Genomic DNA, 25,421 nt, shown 5'->3' with positions numbered 1-25,421 from the left:
GGAGGAGGAGGAGGAGGAGAAAAAAGGAGGAGGAGGAGGAGAAAGGAGAAGGAGGAGGAAGAGGAGGAGATTTTGCTTCTCACCCAAGAAGCTTCATCAGCTACATCTTCTTCTTCCTCAAAGAAAACAAACAGTCCACTTGCCTTTTGAAAAAGCACCTTTGAGATAACTTCAACTTGGATGACTGAGAATTTCCATTCATGAAGCTACAGCTACAAAATTTGGGCCAGCTTTCTGTGACGGCTTTGCTGCTTTCTTTTCAAACAAGTTGAGCATGTATGTTCAGCCACCCAATAAAAAGCATTAGCATGTACGAGTAAGACAACAGCTCTGTTTGATGCCACACTTTCATCAACTGGCATTTCCAAACATTGCCTTTGTTATACCGAGGGACAAAAACGAGACCAGAATTTAAATCAGAGCCGGATGCCCGTCATAAACACACCAGCTTGGCCAAAATGGAATGAGTGTGTCTCAGAACATTAGGAGTAAAAAAATAATAATAATTTATCACTTGGCTAATCCAAAAGTCAATGAGGAGCAATTATTTGAACCATCAATATGGCAAAAATTACAAGGCTGGCCAAACAGCACCGTTCAGAAAAATTCTGCAAAGGAATAACGCGAGATTGAACTGTATTTTCAGATTGCACTATTGATTCCTTCGTCTCAGTGATTTCATGAAACTATGTGTGCGTACCAAATATACCATCTGTACGTGCCGATTTCCAAAAGAAGCTAAAGTAAAAGAAGCAGAACCACCTTCTTTAATCCTCTGTGATTATCAATATGGGAAATATTTAAAAATTCAGGGTTGGCTTTTTTTTCCCCAAAAGAAAAGCATGGAAACTTTTCCAAAAATTCCAGGAAGATAAATGATGCTTGAACAATCGTTTGGGGGGAAAAGATGACATCATCGAAAGGACCAGAAAATCATCATCTTTGGTCATGGATGGAATCCATTCAAAAATAATTCAATTTAAAACTTTTCATACTGAAGCTAGATGGGAAAAAGCCATTGAAATCAATGCTAAAGGTAAACATTTTCAGGGCAAAATAGCAGCATAGCCGCTCTTGAACAAGTTGCTTAAAGTTTTGAAGGTGGAACCCAATAGTTCAGATTGAAACATTTCCCAGAGTAAATCAGCAGGAAATCCAAATCCAGAATAACCGAATTGGAAGGGACCTTGGAGGTCTTCTAGTCCAACCCCCTGCTCAAGCAGGAGACCCTGTAGTATTTCACACAAGTGGTTGTCCAGTCTCTTCTTAAAAGCCTCCAGTGATGGAGCACCCACAACTTCTGGAGGCAAGCCATTCCCCAGTTGATTGTCCTCACTGTCAGGAAATTTCTCCTTAATTCTACGTTGATTCTCTCCTTGATTAGTTTCCACCCATTATTTCTTAGCTTACCTTCAGGTGCTTTAGAGAATAAATTGACCCCGTTTCCTTGGTGGCAGCCCCTCAGATATCGGAAGACTGCTTTCACGTCTCCCCTAGTTCTTCTTTTCTATAGACTAGACATACCCAATTCCTGCAACCGTTCTTCGTATGTTTTAGTCTCCTGGCCATTAATCATTTCAGCTGCTCTTCTCTGCAACCTCTCAATATATATTTATATTTATTTATAAGGTGGTGACCAAAACTGGATGCAGTATTCCAAGTGTGGTCTTACTAAAGCCTTATAAAGCAGTGCTAACATTTGGTGTGATCTTGATTCTATCCCTCTGTTAACGCAATCTAGGACTGCATTGTCTTTTTGGGGGCAGAGAAAAGAAATTCTAGCACTCTTTAACTTTTTTAAGGTGGGCAAAAGACAGCCAGAGAGAAAAATATATTGCAATGCAGTACAAGTGGAGATCTGGCTTGAAAATCGTTCTATGACAGAAAATAATAATTCTGCCTTATCAAGAATGGGTCAGAATTGCTGAAATGTATTGCTCCATTTTCTCCTTTTTAAGAGAAGAACAAATCAGGGATCCTTAAACGATCAACAGATGGAGGGGCTTTGGAGTGGGAGTGATCAGGCAGGGGCTTCCAGCCTGCTTCCGGAACATTTGCACAAGGCTGTGTGCTCTGTTCATTACAAGGAATCTGAGAGCAAAGTTGTACCACAATAAATCCCTCCAAAGCCGGGGTCTCCTAACTTGGCCATTTTAAGTTCAACTCCCAGAATTCCTCCCAGAACTTCAACTCCCAGAATTCCTCAGCCAACCAAGTGAATTTACCAGATTCACTTGGCAGGTATCTAGCCAACTTTGATATACCTGCTCATCACTTATCCCTCTCCATTGCTTGAAATGATGCGCAGATGATTCTAAAGCAAACTAAATCCAAATTGCTTGTGGATTGGTATAATAGGTGAATACAACCATGCTTTGTAAAGCCAAGGCTCAACAGATTGTGACTTCAGGCAATAATTTATTGAATAAAACATATATAAGAACAATGCATGAATCTGCTCACCACTTTGTTTGAAAACTAAGAGGGTTTTTTTTCCATAGAAAAAAAATATTTATACTGAATGATAAACAGAATACATGTTTAAAATGTTTCATAATTCTGTCATTCAGAAGTTCTTTCCAAGCAGCTGAATAACAGAGTAGTTGCCTTGCAAATTTAACCACAGAGAAATAACCCACCCCCCAAATATGTGGATCGATGTATCCAATTTTACATAATGCCCTTAAAGACCTGTCATCTTTTTGGCAACAACTAAACTAAAGATTTCAAAGTAGAAAAGATTGCCGATTGTCTGTATCATTTAGGCAGCTCCACAAGATATCTCTGTTCTTGTTATTAAAGATACGTTCACATTTACGGGATGCATCATCATGAATTCTAAGGAAGATTAAGTGGGAATGGTTTCCAGTACAGATTAATACCCCCAAATTTAGCAGTAATAACAGTGCATAATCAAATTAACATTGCAAGGGAAAATATTAGCATATGAAACCCAAGTCTTCTTTGTTCCATTATTTGGAATGCATTTCCACAGCCAAATTCTGTAGTACAAATTATATATTTTAGAAACACTCTTGAAAAAAACCAAGATGCAAGGTTACACCAACGTCCTGGAAGCTACAAACAGATACACAACTTCTCAACTTCTATGGAGATTCTCAGTCATCCAGGTTGTTGTTTTTTCCCTTGAGTTGTGAAGCTTCTTGGGTGAGAAGCGAAATGAGTTCTTCTTTTTTTTCCTTCCTCGAGGAAAAAAACAGCCCAGTTTCCTTTTGAAAAAGCACCATTGAGATACTCAACTTCAACTGGAGGTTTTTAAAAGCCAGTCTGAAGAAGCTCATTTTAGGTGTAAGTGGTTAAGAGAAGTGCATTATTCTCAAAGACATCCACCAGACCTTTTCAAACTTTGACATATTCTATCGCTGGAGATGTTTGCCTTGCTAAGGTGGCAAGTTCTTCTTTTGCACTTTGTTCGCCTAGTTCTTACAGAGAAGCACAATATGAGGATTTCAATTTTTAGCTATTTTTATCATAGAGTCACATGGTGATTAGGTCTGAGAAGAGTGAGTGACCCAAATTACTCTGCTTAAGGGAGGGTTGGAACCTGGTCGCTATGTGTAGGCCATCAAAGTCAAGGCTTGCTAGATGCCGTCTCTAGAGCTTCATTCCAAAGCAGTTTCCTAGAATATCATCAGGAAAGGTCTACTTCAAGCTTAAAGGTCTTAATCAGCCTTCCAAAAGGAATTGTCAAGGAAAAGGAAGGAAATTAGGAGATCCAGGCAGTTCAAAGCTTAAGCTCTCTATACAAGAATCTGAACTACTGTACTAACAGGCGAAGCAATTTGGCGGTAGATAAGAAATTCAAGGTGGGCTGGACTTGGATCTCTTGTGGGTGCGAAGGGACTCATGACTGATGACATGTTTGACTCCTCCTTCGAGCTCAGCCTGGTCCTCTCCTATATCATTCCTCCCTCCGTCTTGGCGTCTGCTGATAGAATGGAGGTCTGGCTTGTTCGTTATTGCTGCAGCTCTGGGATCTGAAACTATGGCTAAGGTATTCCGAAATCCTTGAAAATTTTTGGTGAAAGAGAGTAGTTCATGCCAAGATTCATGCCAGGCCCCAGAGAAAGCAGGAGATCCAGGAAGTTCAAATGAGTATAAAAATATATTATAATCTTAAGCTTTCTGCAAGAACCTGAACTACTAACGGTCAAGGCGATTTGGCGGTAGATAAGGAATTCAAAGTGGGCTGGACTTGAATGTCTTGTGGGAGTGAAGGGACTCATGACTGATGACATGTTTGACCCCCCCTCCCTCAGGAATGCCAAATTAGGAATGATCTACATGGAAGCAGGACATCCAAATCATTTCAACCTTTTGCTTCCATCTTAGATCAGCCAGTTGAACATGGCATCCAAGGCCTAAATTACGGTTTGCTCAAACAATCCCATCTTCTTAAGCGTCACGTGAAGGCTATCTTGTTTCTGCAAAACGCAGACCAAGATTCACTTGTTTGGGTTTGGACACTGAAATAAAAGAGTTCCTCAACTCCTTACAATGGCAGTGGAAGAGGAGAAGCAAACCAGCTTCCCAACACAAGAGCTGTATTTTCAGTATTTCCCAGAATAGATTGACCTTTACACCAGTGGTTGCCAACTAGTGGGCCGGGGACCACTGGTGGTCCGTGAGAAAATATTGGTGGTCCGCAGAGAAATGTCTCCCCCAAAGCAATTAATCCAAGCTGCGTGGGAACACAAGGCTGTGCCATCCACATGGTCTGCGGGAACACAAGGCTTGTGTCACTTGCATTGCGAACAACACAATGAGGGAAGGGGAAAGGGAGGAGGGGGGAACTTGCCCCACTCTCCCCACGTGCCTGGCCTGGCCACTGGGCTGCTTCTTTCCGCTTCTTTCTTCTTCTGCTTTTGGCTGCACGCAAGGAAAGCAGCAAAAGTCTCTCCCCCAAACTCCACCAGAAATGAGTCTTTGGGATGCTGCAAGAGTTTGGGGGAGCAAAAGAAAGACTTCTGCTGCTTTCCTTGCATGAAGTCAAAAGTCTCTCTCTCTCTCCCCCTGAGAACGGAGCTGGAGACGGTATCCTGCGATCCCAAATAAAGAATGATTGATCGGTGGGAAAATGGGGTGGGAAATTTTCCTGCAGACTTTTCTGGGTGGATTTTCCCAGGGTCTCTGGTCCGCGGGATTTAAAATTATGAGTTTGGTGGTCCCTGAGGTTGGCGACCCCTGGTTTACACTACAAATCCCATGGTTCTGGGGCAGCACTAGGCTTCATCCGGTAGTTGGGCTAAGCATCCTAGTAATAGCCAAATCAGATCTATCACTGGGGAACGCACTACAAAACTGCCCTAGCCCAATCGGCACAAAGTGATGGAAGCGTCTTTCAGCCTAGCCTGCCGCTAGTTGCTATCCAACATCTTGTACCAATCCACCAGAGCAAAATGGATCTCAGATACAACGCACACAACAAAAAATGCTTAATGTACTCCCTTAGCCGGTGCAATGAAACCCAAAGCAGGCAAAAACCAATTACTGTGGAAAGTCTAAGAGATAATATGCAGCCAACAACTGCAGTATTTTTCTTCATTAATCATTACTGCATTCTTCCTCATTAACGCCGGAGGTCCAGAAGCACCAGGAGAAGAAGGAGCAAGCAAGATGCTTCAGAGTTGAAATGTGAAAAAACTTGTTTCGGCTCTCAGCTGTTTCTCCCCCCTGGTTTTGTTTAAGAAGCCTTTAAAACAGAATTCAGAGCACTCAAAAGACGGGAATATCTCTGGGGGAAAAAAACACTGGTTTTATTTGCATTATCCTGGGTTCCCTACATTATGAGACTATAGAGAATTAAAAATTAAAAAAGAACAGCTGTACAGGTAGTCCTCGACTTACAACAGTTCGTTTAGTGACCAAAGTTACTGCGACACCGAAAATGTGACTTGTGGCCGTTTTTCACACTTATGACCGTTTCAGGTCACATGAACAAAATTCCAAAGCTTGGCAACTGACTCATATCTACGATGGCTGCAATGATCCCCTTTTGCGACCTTCTGATAAGCAAAGTCAACAGCCAAGCCGGTTTCACTTAACAACCGTGTTGCTAACCTATCAACAGCAGTGATTCGCGTAACGATGGTGGCAAAGGAAGGCCGTCCAATGGGGCAAAACTCATTTGAACAAATGTCTCATTTAACAACAGAAACGTTGGGCTCAATTGTAGTCATAAGTCGAGGACTACCTGTACTGTTTAAAAAAAAAAAAGGAGAGGTAGTCCTCACTTTATGATCAGAGTAGAGCTCAAAACGTATGTGGCGAAACGAGACTGTTAAAGTGAATTTTGCCCCATTGTACAACCTTTCTTTGCCATCATCGTTAAGCGAATCACTGCAGGTTTTAAGTCAGTAACACGGTTGTTAAGTGAAGTTGGCTTCCCTGTTCGTTTTGCGTGTCAAAAGCTCGTCACATGACCCCAGGACACTGCGACTGTCATAAGTATCAGCCATTTTTGCCAAGGGGCCTGAATTTTGATCACATGGCCAATGGGGAATCCTGCGATGGCCATTAAGTGTGGAAATAAAGTTGTAAGATGCTGCTTTTCAGCGTCATTGTAACTAGCAAGCCATCAATGGAGAACCCCGGTTCGTGTAACCACCGTGTTACCACCTTAACTGCAGTGATTCACTTAACAACGGTGGCCAAACAGTCATAAAAATGAGGCACGACTCAGTTAGCAACAGCACTGAAGACTTCTACAACTGCTTCCCAGCCCTTTCTAAGCAGTTTAAGCCTTTTGTGCCCAAACCATCTGGGTCCTCGTTTTACCGAAGGATGGAAGGCCGAGTCAACCTTGAAGCCGGTGAGTTAATGATGGTCTTGCTTAGCGACGAAAATTTGGGGCTCAACTGCCGTCGTCAGCGAAAGACTACCTGCAATATCATTCTTTACCAAATCCCATCAGAGTCCTTAAGGAACTTTTAAAAAGGACGAATTGCTAGTTTTTTTCATTGTGTTTTTTTTCTTTTTCTTTCTGTGTGTTGTGTGTGTGATTGTTTGACATTTTAGTTGTATAATCGATAAAGTTTGTTCGTTTGTTTTTTTAAAAAAAGGATGAAGGGGTTTTGGTTCCAGCTTTTTGTAAGTATTTCTGCCTGGGAGGACAAAAAAGCCAGAGCTCAGCTGCAAAGGGTGGAAGAGGGAACATCTAAAGGGCACCGAGGAAAGAGAGAGAGAGAGAGAGAGAGAGAGAGAGAGAGAGAGAGAGAGAGAGAGAGAGAGAGAGAGAGAGAAGAAACCAATCTGGTCTTCTGAAATAAATGAAATAATATTGTCTGCCGCAGCAGCCATTTTATGAGAGGATGCTACATATGCTCACCAAACCCCCGAAGGACCTCTCGGAAATGTCCATCCTTGTGCTTACTTAGAGAGACCTCCACAGGGGCAGTTCTCTCCCCCGCCTTCCTTGCAACTCCCCCAGAAGTCTGTCTGCTGAGGATGGGATGGGTCCCTGATCTGATATAATAAGGCATTATTCTCTTTTTTTTTCCAAACATAAGGGGAATTGCCCACTCCAGACCCAGAATCAATTACGAGGTCCGAAGGGAGACATCTCCGCATTATTTTCCTCTTATTCTATCAATCACCTAAGTGTTATTACCACTAAATAATTCACCAAATTAAGACGTCAAATTGGCATGGCCCCTTCATCAGCACTAAAATCTAAAGCTTAAATAGCCGTTTCAGAGAAAAAGACGCCCCGCTAATTATTCACAAAGAGCAATGAGGTTGAAAAAGAACACCTAGGTATTATCTGTGGGTTCCAATTCTTGTTCTAATAGCAAAAGTACAGAAATGGCAGCCTGCAGAGCTAAAAGTTCAGGCTCTCAGAAACCCATCAATTTTGTTGGTTCCTAGAATGTAGAAATTCTTAAATTTACTGGTAATACGTGTTTGAACCTTTTATGTTGATATGGCCTATAGGGTGGTAATAATAATAATAATAATAATAATAATAATAATAATAATAATAATAATAATAATAATAATAATAAAAATTAAAGCCAGAATAGAAAAATCTGCTGATGACCCCAAATGCAGACTCTGCAAAGAAGCTGATGAATTGATCACATACTGAGCTGTTGCAAGACAATAGCTCAGACTGACTACGAACAACATCACAATACAGTCACTCAGATGGTCCACTGGAACTTGTGTCACAACTACCATCTGTTTGTAGCAAAGAACTGGTGGGATCATAAGCCTGAGAACATGGTCGAAAATGAGCATGCAAAACTACTGTGGACTTCTGAAAAAAGACTGACAAAGTTTTGGAACGCAATACCCCAGATATCAACATTGTGGAGAAGAAAAAAGTGTGGATCGTCGACATTGCCATACCTGGTGACAGCAGAATCGACGAGAAACAACTTGAAAAAAATCACCAGATATCAGGACTTGAGAATCGAACTGCAGAGACTCTGGCATAGACCAGTGCAGGTGGTTCCAGTGGTACTGGGCACACTGGGTGCTGTACCTAAAGACCTAGGCAAGCACCTAAAAACAATTGGCGCTGATAAGATCACCACTGGTCAGCTGCAGACGGCCACCTTACTGGAATCTGCTCGCATAATCCGCCGATACATCACGCAGTCCTAAACGCTTGGGAAGGGTTCAACTAGTGATTTGTGATACGAAACCCGGCATAGTTATCTCCTTTGCTGTGCACAGTGTTGTTTTTTGTGTCTAATAATAAGACGAGGAGGAGGAGGAGGACGAGAATATGGAAACTCTAAATACGACTGAAGGTGAAAATAAATGCATTGAGAAAGATATGCAGATGGTCCTCGACTTACAACAGTTCAATTAGTGACCGTTTAACGTTACAAGGCCACTGAAAAAAGTTGACTTATGACTTACGGTCGTAGGTTCTTCACACTTACAACCGTTGCAACATTCCCACGGTCACATGATCAATTTTCCCCCTGACTCGTATTTACGATGGCTGCAATGTCCTGGAGTCACACAAAATCCCGTTTTGTGACCTTCTGACAAAATGCCAATGAGGAAGCCAGATTCACTTAAGAGCCATGTTATTAACTTAAGAACTGTGGTGATTCACTTAACAACTATGGCGAGAAAAGCCGTAAAATGGGGCCAAAGCTCGCTTAACAAATCTCTCGCTTAGCAACAAAAAACAAAAAAAACCCGGGGCTCCACTGGGTTCGTAAGTGGAGGACTACATGTAATGCGATCATATCGATTTTTAAAAACAAGGGTTTGCGCTGCTGATATGTAGAAAAACAAACTATAAACAAGGATGCCCGGGATATGATGATACCGCTCATCTTCCATTACAAGGTGAAAGGATACCGATTGATAAAACCATCTCACCTACCATTATACAGCAACTGAGACAGACAGAAAAGGACCTCAGAATAAGCAAAGCAAGGAAGATAATGTCACAAGCAGAACGGGTTGTGGTTGAATCATATTGAAAATTCAGTCTCCGAAACACTCAGGTGTTACGCTAAAATTTGGGGAGAGGAACCCTGATTGCTACAGCAGAACAAAGAAATATAAAGTACTGCCTTAAATCAATTGTCCGTCAGGTTCAGAAGGGAGGGGATCGTTGCACCTTACAATAACACACACACACACCCATAACTTGTACATTACAAAGCACAAGAGCTGGAAGCCAGTTGCTGACTGGCAGCAGAATTCTGACTGCAGAAACCCAGTAAATTCTGGCAGAATTCTGGGATCAATCACTCGGAATGCATTATAAGGAAATGTGCAGTTTATTACTGAGTTACAGCCCTCCCCTTAAAGATTCAGCTAGAGGAAACCCAAAAAGTAAACACAGAAAGTCTACCCTCTATAAACTGAGATTGCTGCAGTGCTGTCCTTCGACTGTACACCAGCTCTTTCAATAAGTAAACAAGCCTTTCAACGGTGCCTCCGCTGAAAACAATGATCTGCACAAAGAGGATGCCAGTAACTGAAATATCAAAACACTTAAGCATTAAATGCAGAACGCAAGCTTTTCCTCTTGAGCAAATAAGCAAATTCTCCCCATTCCTGGCAGCCTTTCTCTGGACAAGAAAATGTGCTTATATACTAGGGCATCCGCACGTAAAGCATTGCAAAATACATGCGTTCCTTTGATTAAGAGAACATACTTTTGTTGCATATGGCCCTGACCTGTATATCTGTGTCTTTTACAGGCTCTAAAGGTTCGAATGTTGTGGCAGCGCTCAAGCTCTCCAAGCGCTGAGATATGTGGGATATATCGAGCCCTCTGGATCCAAGAAGAACTGATCTAGAAGACAGATAAAAACAAAACAAAGGATGAGAGGCACAGAGATAATAAAATAAGGCAACAGAGTCATTCCTCCCAAAGCAGAATTTAAATCCAGAGGCCCGATTAGCATAATGGAAGTGGTCCTTGACTTACAAACATGCGGAGTTATAATGGTATAATGACACCAGTCCTCATATTTACGACTGCTGTCGCATCCCCATGGTCACACGATCAAAACTGAGGCACATGTATTTAGGATGACACTGCAGCATCCCGGAGCCATGTGATCATATTTGCGACCTTACCAGCCAGCTTCCAACAAGCCGAATCAATCGCGTGAAATCAGATTCACTTTAACAACTGGATGTTATCGTTTAACAATTGTAGAGATTAACTTAACAACCTTGGCAAAAAAAAAAAAGTGGTAAAATTGGGTGTGGCTGACTTAACAACCGCCTGGTTGTTGACTTTGCTCGTCGGACAGTCGCAAAAGTGACCCAGGGACATTACAACCGCTATAGATATAACCAGCTGTCAAACAGTCATAAGTCATTTTTTTCAGTGCTGCTGTGACTTTGAAAGGTTACTAAATGAACGGTTGTAAGTCGAGGATTACCTGTGCTTAGGAAATAGGTGTGATAAGACCAGAAGAGATGGATGGGTGATGGATGGAATGCAAAAATGAGTGAAAGAAGTACACTGAGGCAGTTTGGTCAGATAGAAAGAATGAATGATTGAATTGAAAAATATATACAGGTAATCCTTGACTTACAACCATAACTGGGACCAGAATTTCTGTTGTTAAGCTAGGTGGGTTGTTAAGTCACACACCCGATTTTGCAACCTTTTTTTTTTATTGCCATGGTTGCTAAGCAAACCACTTTAGCGAATCGTATGGTAGTTACAACAAGAAGTGATAGTACCACTTTGTATCATACTGGTTAGAAGAACTAGAATTGTTTTTTTAAATAATTTTTATTAATTTTTTCCACATTTAAAAACATTTCATATACAATCTTCGCAGTTTTGTGATATCAACTTTTCCATTTGGGTCAATATATACATATATATATTATTTTTTATTCCAACAATCTAACCAATTTTGCCATTTCTCCCTGACCATATAATATTCCATATCTTCTTTATCTTGCAATTCCAATTTTTGAACATTTCTGCACAATCCATTATTTTCTCTATTATCATACTATCAGTAGGAATACTATCCAGTTTCCAACTCTGTGCATAAGTAATTCTTGCCGCTGTCAGTACGTGTATTATATTTAATTTCTTTCTTAAATACTCTATCAGAAACATTTCTGGCTTAAGTTCTATTGGGAGACTGGTAATTTCCTGCAACCATTTCCTTATTTTGTTCCAATATTTTTTTTGCTTTGGGGCAGGACCCATTCTATTTGTAGAATTAGAATTCTTTATTGGCCAAGGGAGATTAGACACACAAGGGATTTGTCTCCAGTGCATAAGCTCTCAATGTACATACAACAACTGATCATTATCACAGTCATCGTAAAAATACATTCATCATAAAACACTGGAAACAACACTTAGTGATAGTCACACTTAGTGAGACCACACTTGGAATACCATGTCCAACTCTGGTCACCTTTCTAGATCCTAGAAAGCATGCCGAGAACACTAGCAAAGGTGATAAGAGACCCGGAGGCTAAATCGTAGCTGAGGGGGTGAAGGATGGGGTGTCAGCTGTCCCACTCAAGTCAGTTTTGTCAATGGAAATAATGTCAAAGAAGAATGGTGGATAACATGGATCGCACTGAGTTATCCTGCACGGAATTGCCCATGCAGGACAATTGTTCACTCTCCTGCTTGGAGGGCAGGGTTAGACTGGATGACCTACAAGGTCCCTTCTGACACTGTTAATCCGTTAACGTCATGTTGTCCCATGGCGAGTTAGCCGTGGCGAATTGTCCTAGACCATTGAGAGTCACATCAGGGTTGTGTTTGACCTTGGGAGGGGGGCTGGGGGGGGCATGACCAGGGTGGGCGTGGCCAAGGTGGGTGTGGCCAGCTCAACATCACTCATGTTGGGGCCGCCTGTGGCAGCCTGAGCGCTCTGCCAGCGAAAATGGGCTCCGACCTCTGTTTTCCGCTGCAACCCTCTGGCAGCAAAAACGGAGCTCAGCGGCCCTCCTGAGCTCCGTTTTTGCTGGCAGAGGCACCGCGGGCCAGTCCTTCACTGTTTCCAGGGCCGGATCTTAAGCACCCAGCGGGCCAGATCCGACCCCTGGGCCTCGAGTTTGAAACCCTTCACCAAGCTTTCCTCCTCTCCAGCGACGCAACCCTAGCAGCCCCCGACCAGAGATTTTAAGCAACCCGGGGACTTACGCCTTGACGTCTGCTGTTTCTTGGGAGGTGCGGGTCAGGGTCCGGGAACGCAAGCGCTCCCCAGCCTGTTGGATCTCCTGGAGATTGCGTTCGACATGAGGAAGCTCCGCGATGCCTTCCGTCTCGGCTGCCAGCTGCTCTGCCTGCTGCAGCAGCTCGCCAAACCCTTCCGCGTCCATCTGCGGGCCTGGATGTTATGTGGAAGGCCTAGGGAAGCAAGAACAGAAGCTACAGTCACGTCAAGTCAGACTGAAACACTAATCACTGATCTACTCTGCCTTTTCGGATTGCAAGGAGTCCTCGAGTTATGACACTTGGAGCCAGAGTTTCCCCTAAGCAAGGCAGAGGTCGTGCCCCATCTTATGAATTTTTCCCCCCATAGTTGTTAAGTGCTAAGTTAACCCCTATTCCTCCTCTTCGTTAGGTTAGATATACCTAATTTCCCTTAAACCTGTTTTTCATACGGTTTAGCCGTTTCCCCCCTAGGTTGGCATCGTTTGCAAATTTGATGAGTTCCCCTTCTATCCCTTCATCCTTCTGGACCATTTAAGAAGACGTTGAAGAGCACTGACCCCAAGGCAGAATGGGCTCTGGTACCCTACTGCATGCTTGCCTCCAGGTAGGGGTAGTTTCATCAAGGACTACTGGAGAGGTAGTCCTCAACGTATAAGCCCAAAATTTCTGTTGCTAAGTGAGACAGTTGTTAAGTAAATTTTGCCGCCTCTTACAATCGTTCTTGTTACCTGTTGTTAAGTGAATCACTGCAGTTGTTAAGTTAGTAACATGGTTAAGTGAATCTCACTTCCCCATTGTCCAAAGGTCACAAAAAGGGAATCGCATAATTCTGTGACCCTGAAACTGACATAAATATGAACCAGCTGCTAAGCATATGAATTTTGATCACATACCCATGGTGACGTTGCAGTGGTCGTAAGTGTGAAAAAGAGCCATGAGTCCATTTTTTTCAGTGTTGTTGTAACACTGAGGGGTCACTAAAGAGTTGTAAGTCAAAGACTACCTGTACATGCTGGGTGCAGTAAATTCATTTGTGGTGGTACTATCCTACATTGTTCTACCTATCTTACCAAGAAGTAGGCTATGAATAGAATAGAATAGAATAGAATAGAATAGAATAGAATAGAATAGAACAGAACAGAACAGAATTCTTTATTGTCCAAGTGTGGTTGGACACAGAAGGAATTTGTCCTGGTGTAAATACTCTCAGTATACATAAAAGAAAAGATACATTTGTGAAGAGTCAAGAATTATCAGGTACAACACTTAATAATAGTCATAGGGTACAATAAACAATCAAATCATACTAGGAAACAGTCCATATAAATCATAAAGATACAAGCAACAAAGTTACAGTCATATAGTCACAAGTGGGAGGGGATGGATGATAAGGAGTGATGAGAAGATTAATAGTAATAGTAGTGCAGACTTCGTAAATAGTTGGACAGTGTTGAGGGAATTATTTGTTTAGCAGAGTGATGGCATTCGGGAAAAAATTGTTCTTGTATCTAGTTGTTCTACTCCAAGCTGTCAAATTCCCAGCCATTCAATGATTGATTGATTGACTTGATCACGTTGATTACTACCTGTCAATTACCTAGATCAGGGCTGTCAAACTCCCAGCCAATGGGCCGGATGCGTCACGTGCTGGCCACACCCACGCCCAGTTTCTTGAAGGGGGGGAAGTCCCAATACATTACATGACACCGTCGTGATGACGTGAGTTTGACACCCTGGTCTACTCTATCCAATTCCTTACTGAAATCTAAGTATACCATATCCAGAGCATTTCCTCGATCCACTAATTTAGTCCCTTTATTATCAAAGAAGGCAATAGGGTCGGTCTGTCTGGCATGATCTGCTTTTAACAAACCCGTGCTGTATCACCCGGAAATGGAATAGAAACAGTGGAGACCAGCTGCACCAATCAAATTATCGACCAGACTGCAAAGAATTTTATGTACAAATCTGCTTGCTGGCATGCAGCCATACTTTAAGGAATGGCGCTCGCAGAAATTCAGCACCGATAAAGGATCAATGGATGGATAACGGGGAGCTAAATAATGGAACTGTTCAGGTCTGGATGCAAAGATAAGACCATCTTTATTATGCTTTGGGAAATTTAGGGTAAGAACTGTTCAACTTTCAGAAGTGCATCCATAAGCCACTTGCGGCTCAAGGAAAAAGAAAAAAAGTCTTTTTTTTTATTTAAATCTTTAATTTCCCCCAAATATCCAAAATAGCAATAGCATTTAGAATTATGCACGCTCCGTGGTATATAAGCACTATTAAATAGATGACACAAAAGCAAACTAGGAGACAGCAGCATGTCATAAAACAGTACAAATTCAAGAGTCAACCAAGATTAAAGGCCGGCATGGTGCAAGATATGGTCCTGCCTCTCTTTTTCTAGCACCCACATCTAGGGGCCATTGACTTTGCTCTACATACATGAAGGGATGTGGTAGGATTGGCGGATTTTTCATACAGATAGTCCTTGACTTACAATCATTTGTTTACTGACTGTTCCAAGTTACAACAGCATTGAAAAAAATTACTTAGGACTGTTTGCCACACTTATGACCACTGAAGCATCCCCGTGGTCATGTGATCAACATTTGGACACGTGGTGACTGACATATATGACGGTGGCAGTGTCCTACGGTCAAATGGAATGGAATGGAGAAGAGAATGGAGAAGGGAAGGGAAGATGGAAGGGACCTTGAGGTCTTCTAGTCCAGCCCTCTGCTCAAGCAGGAGAACAATACCATTTCAGACAAATGGCTGTCCAGTCTCTTTTTAAAAACCTCCAGTGATGGAGTGCACACAATTTCTGGAGATAAGTTGTTCCATTGGTTAATTGTCCTCACTATTAGGAATTTTTTCCTTAATTCCAAGCTGCTTCTCTCCTTGATTAATTTCCATTGATTGTTTCTTGTCCTGCCTTCGGGTGCTTTGGAGAATAATTTGAACCCCTCTTCTTTGGGGCAGCCCCTCCAATACTGAAATACTGCTATCATGTCACCCCTAATTTTTATTTTATTTAGACTAGCCAATCCTTTTGCGACCTTCTGACAAGCAAAGTCAATGGGAAGCCAGATTTACTTAAAAATCACGTTGCCAACAACAGCAGTGATTCACTTATCAATGAAATGATTCACTTATCAAGAAATGTCATTAAATGGAGCAAAACCCACTTAACAACTGTCTGTTTGATAACGGAAAGTTTGGCTGTAAGTTGAGGCATATTTGTATTTACCTCTAGGCGTCCAAGTCCGATCCAGAAAGATCAGAAATGTTGCAAACTATTTGTTTCTTTCATTTCCAAAGCCCCAAACCTCACTTAAATGCTTAGTTCAGTTATGCTTCAAATTCTTACGATGTTTGGGCAAAGACCAGCAGACAAAAAGTTTGCCCAGAAATGTAGTAATCCAATCACCATTTCTTCAAGAAAATCCACCAGGGGTTTCCATTCCAATATTAACACTTTTCACATCTATTCCTGCGTAGGAGTCATTTCAAAGTACTCTCAGGGAAGAAGCTGCTGTGCCAAAGGCAAGCAGCAATCTGCTAAGTGCTTTAAAAGCCAAATTTACGAGGCTTTTATTTTCACCAAGCCAGCCTCCTAAACAGCACCGTAGATTTACTTTTTTTTCCCCCTTCCGATTCCCCGCTGTCTTCTCGGATGCTTTATTGTCATGTGAAGTTGGGTCTAATTTGACAATCTTGAAGAATTCCCAAGGGGTTTCCAGCCAGCCTCTCTCCTCCATTGTGTTACAGAAAACATTTCACGATTAAATTGGGAATTGCGCAAAGCATATTTGACAAGTCAGACAAAGTGGTGAAGCGATGGGTATGAAACTCCCTTTACCAACAATCCTTCACATCCAAAAATGAACAAGCGGTGGGAATTACTGGGGTGGAATCTGGCAGCGGAGCTGCAGGAAAGAAACCAAGAAGGGATCCTCCCTAAATAAATCTTCACCACTATTTATCTGACAGTTACGCAGAGTGTACTTTAGTCTGGCAAGATTCCGGTCTGTGGGTGAATGGCAATTTAAAAAAAACTTCTCCCCTGAGCAGTTCATTATGTTGTTCTTGTTTTCTTGTGCCTACCATTAATCTAGATTTAGGGACAGTGCCTTCTGGATCACTCTCTGCATACCAAGCCTTTGTTCTGCATTCTCAGCGCATTCTGCACTTCTTGGTTTACAACAACAGACGATTCGAAGGTATGACGGCACTAAAAAAAGGTGACTTAGGATCATTTTTCACACTTACGACCGCTGCAGCATCCCCCTGGCCATGTTGTCAGGATTACGGCAGTTACCCCACCCCCATTTAAATCATGAGTCTCGAGCCAAACTTCCAAAACTTCAAAAGGATTTATTGGGAGTTAAAAAGTCCAGCACTGCCTGGGTGTAGCCGACTCTGAGGCACATCATTCATTGTCACCCTTGACCCTGGTTTTTCCCCCATCCCTCTGGGTGCATCGTAATTCATATTCTCCAATGGGACACATCCATAGCCAAGAGTCATCAATCGTGTTCTCCAGTTAGAATTTTGCATGGCAGAAACTTCGGTCACCTGGAAACTATCTTTGAAAACATTTATGGAACGCGCTTTCGGTTTTGCAAGCTTCTGCACTGCTCCTCCCTCCTTCTCTTGGTATCTCTAAAAAGACCATAGAAATATTTTATGAGTTGACACACGTGATCAAAATTTGGACGCTTGGCAACTGATTCATACTGATGACGGTTGCAGTGTTTCCTGGGGTCATGACATCCCCTTTTGCGTCCTTCTGACAAGCAAAGTCAATAGGGAAGCCAGATCCCCTTAACAACTGCAGTGATTTACTTAACGGCGGAGGCAAGAATGGTTCTAAAATGGGGCAAAGCTCATTTAACAACTGTCTCACTTAGCAACAGGAATTTGGGGCTCAATTGTGGTCCCTAAGAGAAGGACGACCTGTACTGATCTTTTTCCCCCCAAATAACATTAGCATGAAACTTCCAATAATATATTTCTAACTCAAAGATGATTTTCTTCAGCTATCCACCCCTGATTTGCAAACCATGGATATGTGGCCAGGAGCATAGAAGCCCAAAGCTCATTGGTATAACATCAAGCCACAGGAACGGACGGAAAGTCATTGGCTAAAGATTATGGATATTACTGCAATAAATGTAAAAACAGCTCTGTATCTCTGGGTAGCCTAGCCCTTCCCTGGCAGGGACTCTACAGAAATCTGCCATCTGCTTATTCGATGCTGTACACAGAGCATAGAACAGTAGACTCGGAAGGGATCTTAGAGGTCTTCTAGACCCACCTCTACCATTTCAGATAAATGATTGCCCAGTCTCTTTTTGTTCTGTACTCTTTTCCGGAGCCTCAGCATCTTTTTCACATTGGGGTGAGCAGAACTGAGCGCCACATTCCTAGGGCAGCCTTACTAAGACCGGGGTACTTTGCAAAGTACCGCTTTCCAACTTCACTGGGACGTACGTGGCCTCTTGTTACCCAAACAAACAGCCCTCTGTTCTCCAACGATAGGTTATTTTGCTTAAGGGGAAGGCAAAACATCGTATTTTCTTCCCAGAAATGTCATGCAGACATCCAACTGCAAAGATCAGGCCGGCGCCAAGTAATTGGGAGATCGCATGAATCTTCCCTCAATGCAAGCCAGCATATACTTTGGAGCATTAAACCAGCAGCAGCCTTCGATAAGCCAATAAACAGCGTGTACGATGGAGACAGAAAGCCAGGGAGGGGAGCCCAGCCATGGAGAGAAAGCGCTTTTATGCCCTGCAATGCAGCAGTAAAGCCTGGCCTTTCCCTGCAAGCTGTTTCCCTCTTCTGGCACAAGAGCAACAGCCTCTGCTGGCAGACAGCGTCCAGAGCAGTCGTATTCTCGCTCCGATTAAGGTTGCGCCTGCCAATTTCGGAAACAGCAGTGCCTGTGACTGCAAGAATGGCAGATGCTGCTTTGATATACTCTCTCTGATTCACTCTCTTTTAGTTTTATTTTTTTTATTTTTATTTTTTTTCATTCGCTGCCACCACGCTGGAACCGCAGCAGCTCCAGCGCAGCCACAAACTTCGCACAGAGCGACAGAGACGACGACAAAGAAGGCACGGCACGGCACACTCTTTGGGGGGTTTGTTTCCGCCAGGGCACTTCCTCGCTCGCTCGCTCTTTTAGGAAGGGGCCCCTGGGAAGTTGGCTGCACGTCCGGTCAACATTGTACAAATGGCAGTTGAAGCTGGAACAATCAAGCCAGGAAAAGGTCAGAGAAGATCCAGGGGAAAATGGGCGATGCAGAACGGCTGCCACTCGGCTGGCTACCTGCCCACTTATCGAACTGCAGGTAGACCTCGACGTGCAACTGTTTGTTTAGCGACCGTGTAACATTCCTGTGAAGTTCTAAAGCGGTGCTTTGTAAAAGTACTGCTTTGCAAAGACTTAGGACATAGAATAACAGAGTTGGAAGGGACCCTGGAGGTCATCTAGTCCAACCCCCCCTGCTGGAGCAGGAGTGTCTATTCCAAATATTAGCCCCTGCTGAGGATTGAACTCACAGCCTCCTGATTGTGAGGTGAGAGCTCCACCTCTAGGCCACCACACCTAACTCAGTAAGGCCACGCTTGGAATCCACGTAGCCCTCGGCCTTATGACCGCAATGGAGCCCAAGATTTTAGGTAGCTAAGTGAGAAATTTGTAAGGGTGAGTTTTTGCCCCATTTTACCAAATTTTTTTGCAACCTTTGTTAACTGAATCACCGCAGTTGTTACTCATGTGACGCAGGGACACTGCAACCGTCATAAATGTGAGCCGGCTGTCAAGCGTCTGAATGCAAATCGTTTCCATGGGGATGTTGCAAATCTCATTAAGTGTGAAAAAAGGCCATAAGTAACTTTTTTCAGGGCAATTGTGACTTCGAATGGCCACTAAGTGAACTGTCTGAATTTTGAACACTTGTACAGGGAGTCCTTGACTTATAAGTACCTGTACAAGTGATCAAAATTCGGATGTTTGGCAACTGACTCATATTTACGACGGTCGCAGAGTCCCTGGGGGGTCACATGACGCCCTTTAGAGACCTTCTGACAAGCAAAGTCAACAGGGAAGCCAGATTCACTTAACAACCAGGTTACTAACTTAACTGCAAGATTCACTTAACAACCATGGCAAAAAAAATGTCGTAAAATGGGGCAAAAAGAGCATTTTAAAAATGTTTTGCTTAGCAACCATGGTTTGGGGCTCAACTGTGGTCATAACTCGAGGCCTGCCAGTATTTATTTAAAAAATAATAATAAAGGTGGGATGAGAAACAAACAGAAATAAATTAAAAATTAGTTTTTATTGTTCGGCTTTTAATCATAAAAATTACTCGTCAAACTTGTACCCTGCCCAACTTGCCATGCTGTAAGACTTACAAAATAAAGATAACTGTTGGGAAACACAATGTTGTATTTTAATATCTGCACCTCTATAACTGTCTAGTTTGGCTCTGCAACCCAACAAGACAGACACAGACTTCAGAGAGTAATTAGGACTGCAGAAAAAACAATTACTACCAACCTGCCTTCCATGGAGGACCTGCATACTGCACGAGTCAAAAAGAGGGCTGTGAAAATATTTCCAGACCCCTCACATCCCAGACATAAACTGTTTTAACTCCTTCCCTCAAAATGACGCTATAGGGCACTGCACACCAGAACTAGACACAAGGACGGGTTTTTCCCGAACGCCATCGCTCTGCTAACTCCCACAATTACTTAGTTAGACTGTATTACTATTCTTCTTCTCATTCTTCCTATTACCTATCTCTTCCCACTTAGGGTTATAACCGTGTTGCTTGTATCTTTACAATTTATATTGTTTTGTTTTCCTAGTATGTTTTGATTGCATTAGTAACTTATGTATGATTTGATTGCTTATAGTAACCTATGACTATCACTAAGTGTTATATCTGATGATTCTTGATGAATGTATTTTATTTTTCCTTATGTACACTGTGAGCATATGCACCAAAGACAAACTCCTTGTGTGTCCAATCACACTTGGTGAATAAAGAATTCTCTTCTCTTTCTTCTATTATGTTCTATATTCTATACCACTTTAGGTCAATAATATATTAGTTGGCACATGTGTAACAAACAAGCAAACCGTAGGAGATTTAATTCAAGCACCAAATTGTGACATGGTAGATTGAACTAATCTTTTTTTTTTAATGCATGGTGTTCCTTGCAAGCAGGGTCAGTTCCATAAATACAACAAATATAAATTAACTCAAAGGCTCACCTGGTTCTGAGCTGGAGTCACGATTTTTAAAAAAGTGTTCTAGCAGAGAATGATTTAAGGAATGGGTCAGTGTGTTGGCTTCCCCCATATGTCTGTTTAATTGACTATCCTTCTTCTAGGTTTATTGAGCCTATCTAAAAGTGTTCTATCAGCATAGGTTGTGAGTTTGTTGTCTGTTGAAAAGTGGCAGAAAATTATGTTGTCATTATTTGGTTCTTTGTAACCAAGTTTCAGCCCAATAATCTTGAGCAGCCTGAAAAGGCACAATTAATCACTTTTGATGTAAATTAGCATTTTAGAACGACCCTCTGCCCTCACATATACTTGAAAGCAAAATTAAAATGGACAAAGCAATACAATCAACATCCCCGGAACATTTTGGGCACATCCTACAATTATCACACCTTCTGTTTTATTTATAGGATGGAAACATGATTCAGTGAGAAAAAGTAGTAAAATTAAATTGTTAGTAAAAATCAAATGAAAAACCTGATTGTGGTCATCAACCAGCACCAGGAAATCAGTGTGGCAAATATTCAAAACTAAATTGACAATGTTGGGGTAATTAGGAAAAATACATTCGAACAATTTTGGCTAAAAAAAAAAAAATTAAATACAAGGAAGAAAAAAGAGTTTAGGTTACTATAAATAAAAAATTGGTTTGGAGATTGCTTGCTTCCAAAGTACATTGATCTCATATTTTAAAATAATTGAGTACATAACTGTGTATTATGGAGTCTCCAAATGTATGTATGTATGTATGTATGTATGTATGTATGTATGAATGAATGAATGGTATTCAGCTTTGTTTGGGTATTTTATGAATACCATACATATAAATACCCGTGAAAACTTCACACACACACACACACACACACACACACACATATTTCTTCATTAGTTTAGGAGGGATACACAAGCTACTTCTCACATAAATTATGAACTCAGAATCCCGAGACCCAATATTATTTTCCAGCTTCGCAACATCACTCCAAATATAAATTACAGGGAAACGATGGTGGAAGAACGGTATAACTTGATTTGATGCTTGCAAGTACCAGTTTGTCGTGTGAGAAATAAAATGCTGATCTAAGATGGATTTTGATGTGATCTAGTAAGACTGTTATTACACGGAGGAACGGGGAAGGCTGTACCATATTCTGAACTGTTTCTTTAATGTTAGGGTAACATATTATCTGCCATGAGGCTAAACAATAAACCTGTGCATGGATTGGTGAGCATATTCCTGGAACGGCATAGAATTACAACTAGCTAAGATATTAGATGCGAGTGTGAAGAGAAAGACAAATTTAACAGGAGCTGCCCAAATCAATGCAAACTCATTCAAGGCGTCTGATCCGGCAAAGTCGCTGGGAGAAACGGAGCAGAACATACAATATTATGGTTGGAAGGGACCTTTGGAGGTCTTCTAGTCCAACCTCTTGCTCAAGCAGTAGATCCTATACCATTCTGGACAAACGGCTGTCCAGTCTCTTCTTAAAAGCCTCCAGGATGGAGCACCCATGAGGGCAACCTGTTCCACTGAGTAATTGTTCTGTCCATTGAACGAAGTTTCTCATTAGTTCCAGGTTGGATCTCTCTGTAATGCTCTTCCCACCCATTACTTCTTGACCTGCCCTCAGGTTCCCTGGAGAGTAAGTCAAACCCTTCTTCTGTGACAGCTCCTTAGATACCGAAAGATTGCGATCGTATCACCCTTGGTCCTTCTCTTTGTTAGGCATACCTAGCTCCCTTAACCGATGTTGTTAAGTTAGTAACACGGTTATTAAACGAATCTGGCTTTGCCATTGACTTTGCTTGTCCAAAGGGATCACGTGACCCCAGGGACATAGCAACGGTCATAAGTATGAGCTAGTTGCCAAGCCTCTGAATTTTGATCACGAGACCACGGGGATGCAGCAACGGTCGTAAGTGTGAAAAACAGTCATCGGTCATTTTGTGATGACTCGGGGCATGACACAAAAATAACAAAGCCACAAAAAATAGAATAACACTTTAATGCCTCCAACGTGGCCCCCAACTCTTCCAAAAACAGTCTACGAAGGAAAGAAATACAGCCCGAACCCAAAGTAAAGATAAATTAGAAATTAAAAAACAACAACACAAACCACAATGAAGTAATTAAGGCAGGCCAGAATGATAAATTGCAGACTTAGAACAGATAATGCAGCACCAACAGTTGGGAGGACGCCAAAACCCAGATAAGCCTCAACAAAGATAATGTAGGCTTTGCTTCCAGCAAGGAGCTGTGTGCAAACGCCCCACTTATATCCTGTTCTTCCTGCTGCAACTAATGAATAGAATAGAATACTTTATTGGACAAGTGTGATTGGACACACAAGGAACTTGTCTTGATGTAAATACTTTCAGTATACATAAAAGAAAAGATATATTCGTTAAGAATTAAGAATCATAACGTACAACACTTAATGACAGTCATAGGGTACAATGAAGGGGATCAGGGCCCTTTCCTCTCCCGTAACCCTCTTTGCTCCCTTCCCTTCCCTGTGTGCCCTAGGATGAAGAGGGGGTGGGCCTGGGTCTTCCTCTGCCCAGCCAGACAGTGCCCTTCCCCCGTTTCTTCCACAGCCACCGGAGCCACACTCCCACTCCCTGTCAGCTGCTCAATCTCCCCCTCAGAATCAGACTCCAACAAGAGCATGACACACTTTTTCCGGTACCGTTGTAACTTTGAACAGTCGCTAAATGAGCTGCTGTAAGTCCAGGGCTCCCTCTGTATAGCATTTTGGATTTAACGTCGACTTGAAAAAGACAAGAGTGAATTGGGGAGAGGAGAGCGTGGTGAAGCAGCCTCCGATCCCGTTTTCTATTGTTTCCAGTGAACATGCTTCTGTTGTCTAATGGCCGTTTATCTCCCTGCTGATCGAGAAATATATTGCCTTTCTTGGAAAATGACAGCTTTCAAATATTTTCCAGACCATCAGTGCAGAGAGGTGGAATCTTGGCAATGGGAGGGGGGGTGAGTTTACTGCATTCAAGAGACTGCAGACAGATTAGCAGAGTCATCAGGCCAGGATATTTGAGGAAACAGCAGCAGCAGCAGCAGCACAAACACACAGAGATCAGAGAGACAGAGAAAGAAAGAATTTGAATTCCAATCAAATATGGATCCAAAACCTGGGGAAGGCAAGGATGTTGGTGGGAAGTGGGGGGGGGTGTTTAAAAAAATAAAAAAATCGATCTGCCACTAATTGTTGCTTGCATTGAGCCATAAATTATACACTCTAGCACAAAATTATTCACTGGAGCTCTCCTAAAAAAAACCAAAAATTTAAAAAATAAGCTGGGCTTTTATTTACTTCCTAGCTCGATATCCATGCTTTGCTACGAAACTATGTGGTCGGGCTTAGTTTTGGGGAGGAAAATAGGGGGGGGGTCTGCCTCTGCCTGCCAGCATCCATCGGTATTCATCTGGCTAGTGTCCTATCAGTGTGTGAGAGTTGAGGGCTGTTTGGAAACTGAAAGAGTATTTGCTGTGTGAGCAAGGAGACAGCAAGGAACCTAGGCGTGGCTTAGCTCAACTGTTCTGTACTAAAGCTGCTTGGTGCTGTGGAACTAAAACTGAAAATGAAACTCCTCTGCTTGTGTTTTGCATTTGGAACAGATTTCTTTTCAGGTGGGGAAGGGGAGTAGAACTCCTTAGCATCAGAGCGTGTTAATAATAATAATATATGAAATGCTCTGATGGTCATTTGGAAAAATCCTTTCTTAATGAGCATCTAGAAGCCAAGAGGAACATACGTGCCAAATTTCAAGTTTGTAGGCTTTACGGTTCTGGAGATTTTATGATGATGCATGTGTGGTACTTTTATATATATAGATTAGGATTTCTAGAAATCTAAAGCTTAAAATAAGGGGTTAGGTAAACAGATTTCATACTGGGCCAGCGAAGGATGTGTAAAATCAAATGCTGAGAGACCACACAATCTATGTACAGGTAGTCCTTGACTTACAACTGGTTGGTTGCTTAGCAACTATTCGAAGTACCTCCCCAGAGGTACTTAGACTCAATTTCAAATTCTGACCTTCCATGCTTTTGGGGAGTCGCATTTTGGGCAGCTGCCAACCGACTCACATTTACAGCCATTTGCAGCATCCTGCAAGTCCCATCATCAAAATTAGTGATTTTTTTTTTCCAGAAACTGGTATGTACTTTCAGCAAGAAACGACCATTGGCTAGAATCAGTTTGCTTAAAGACCACTGCAAAGGTGGTTATAACATTGTGGTCATGGACCCGTGGGGAGGAGCTGAATGACCGGCGCAACTTATGACCTAATTCCATTAATTACGGTCGTAACTTGAGGACTACCTGTACTTACAACCCTAGTATAAAGTTCTCTGATCCTCAAAAGGAAAGTGAGAGAAAGAAAAAGGCCCACAGGAGCATGGCGGATGGTCGTCTGTCATTGCTGGGGGGTGTGGGG

General features: G+C 42.2%; 1 protein-coding gene across 1 annotated transcript in view; it reads right to left on the bottom strand.

Annotated features, from left to right (window-relative positions):
* Positions 1–25,421, bottom strand: part of NUP93 (nucleoporin 93) — a 122,261-nt gene that overhangs the window by 92,733 nt on the left and 4,107 nt on the right. The window contains exons 2-3 of the mRNA XM_087940512.1: positions 12,635–12,841; positions 10,174–10,291 (exon numbers count right to left, since the gene is read on the bottom strand). Coding sequence (XP_087796638.1) covers positions 10,174–10,291; positions 12,635–12,813 — 297 coding nt within the window. The 5' untranslated portion in view covers positions 12,814–12,841. The remainder of the gene's footprint in view (positions 1–10,173; positions 10,292–12,634; positions 12,842–25,421) is intronic.

This window comes from Pseudonaja textilis, chromosome 11 (genome assembly GCF_049901715.1).
Source record: "Pseudonaja textilis isolate UNSWEBS1 chromosome 11, rPseTex1.2, whole genome shotgun sequence".
Taxonomy (NCBI): domain Eukaryota; kingdom Metazoa; phylum Chordata; class Lepidosauria; order Squamata; family Elapidae; genus Pseudonaja; species Pseudonaja textilis.
This window is presented reverse-complemented; position numbering and strand designations above follow the sequence as displayed.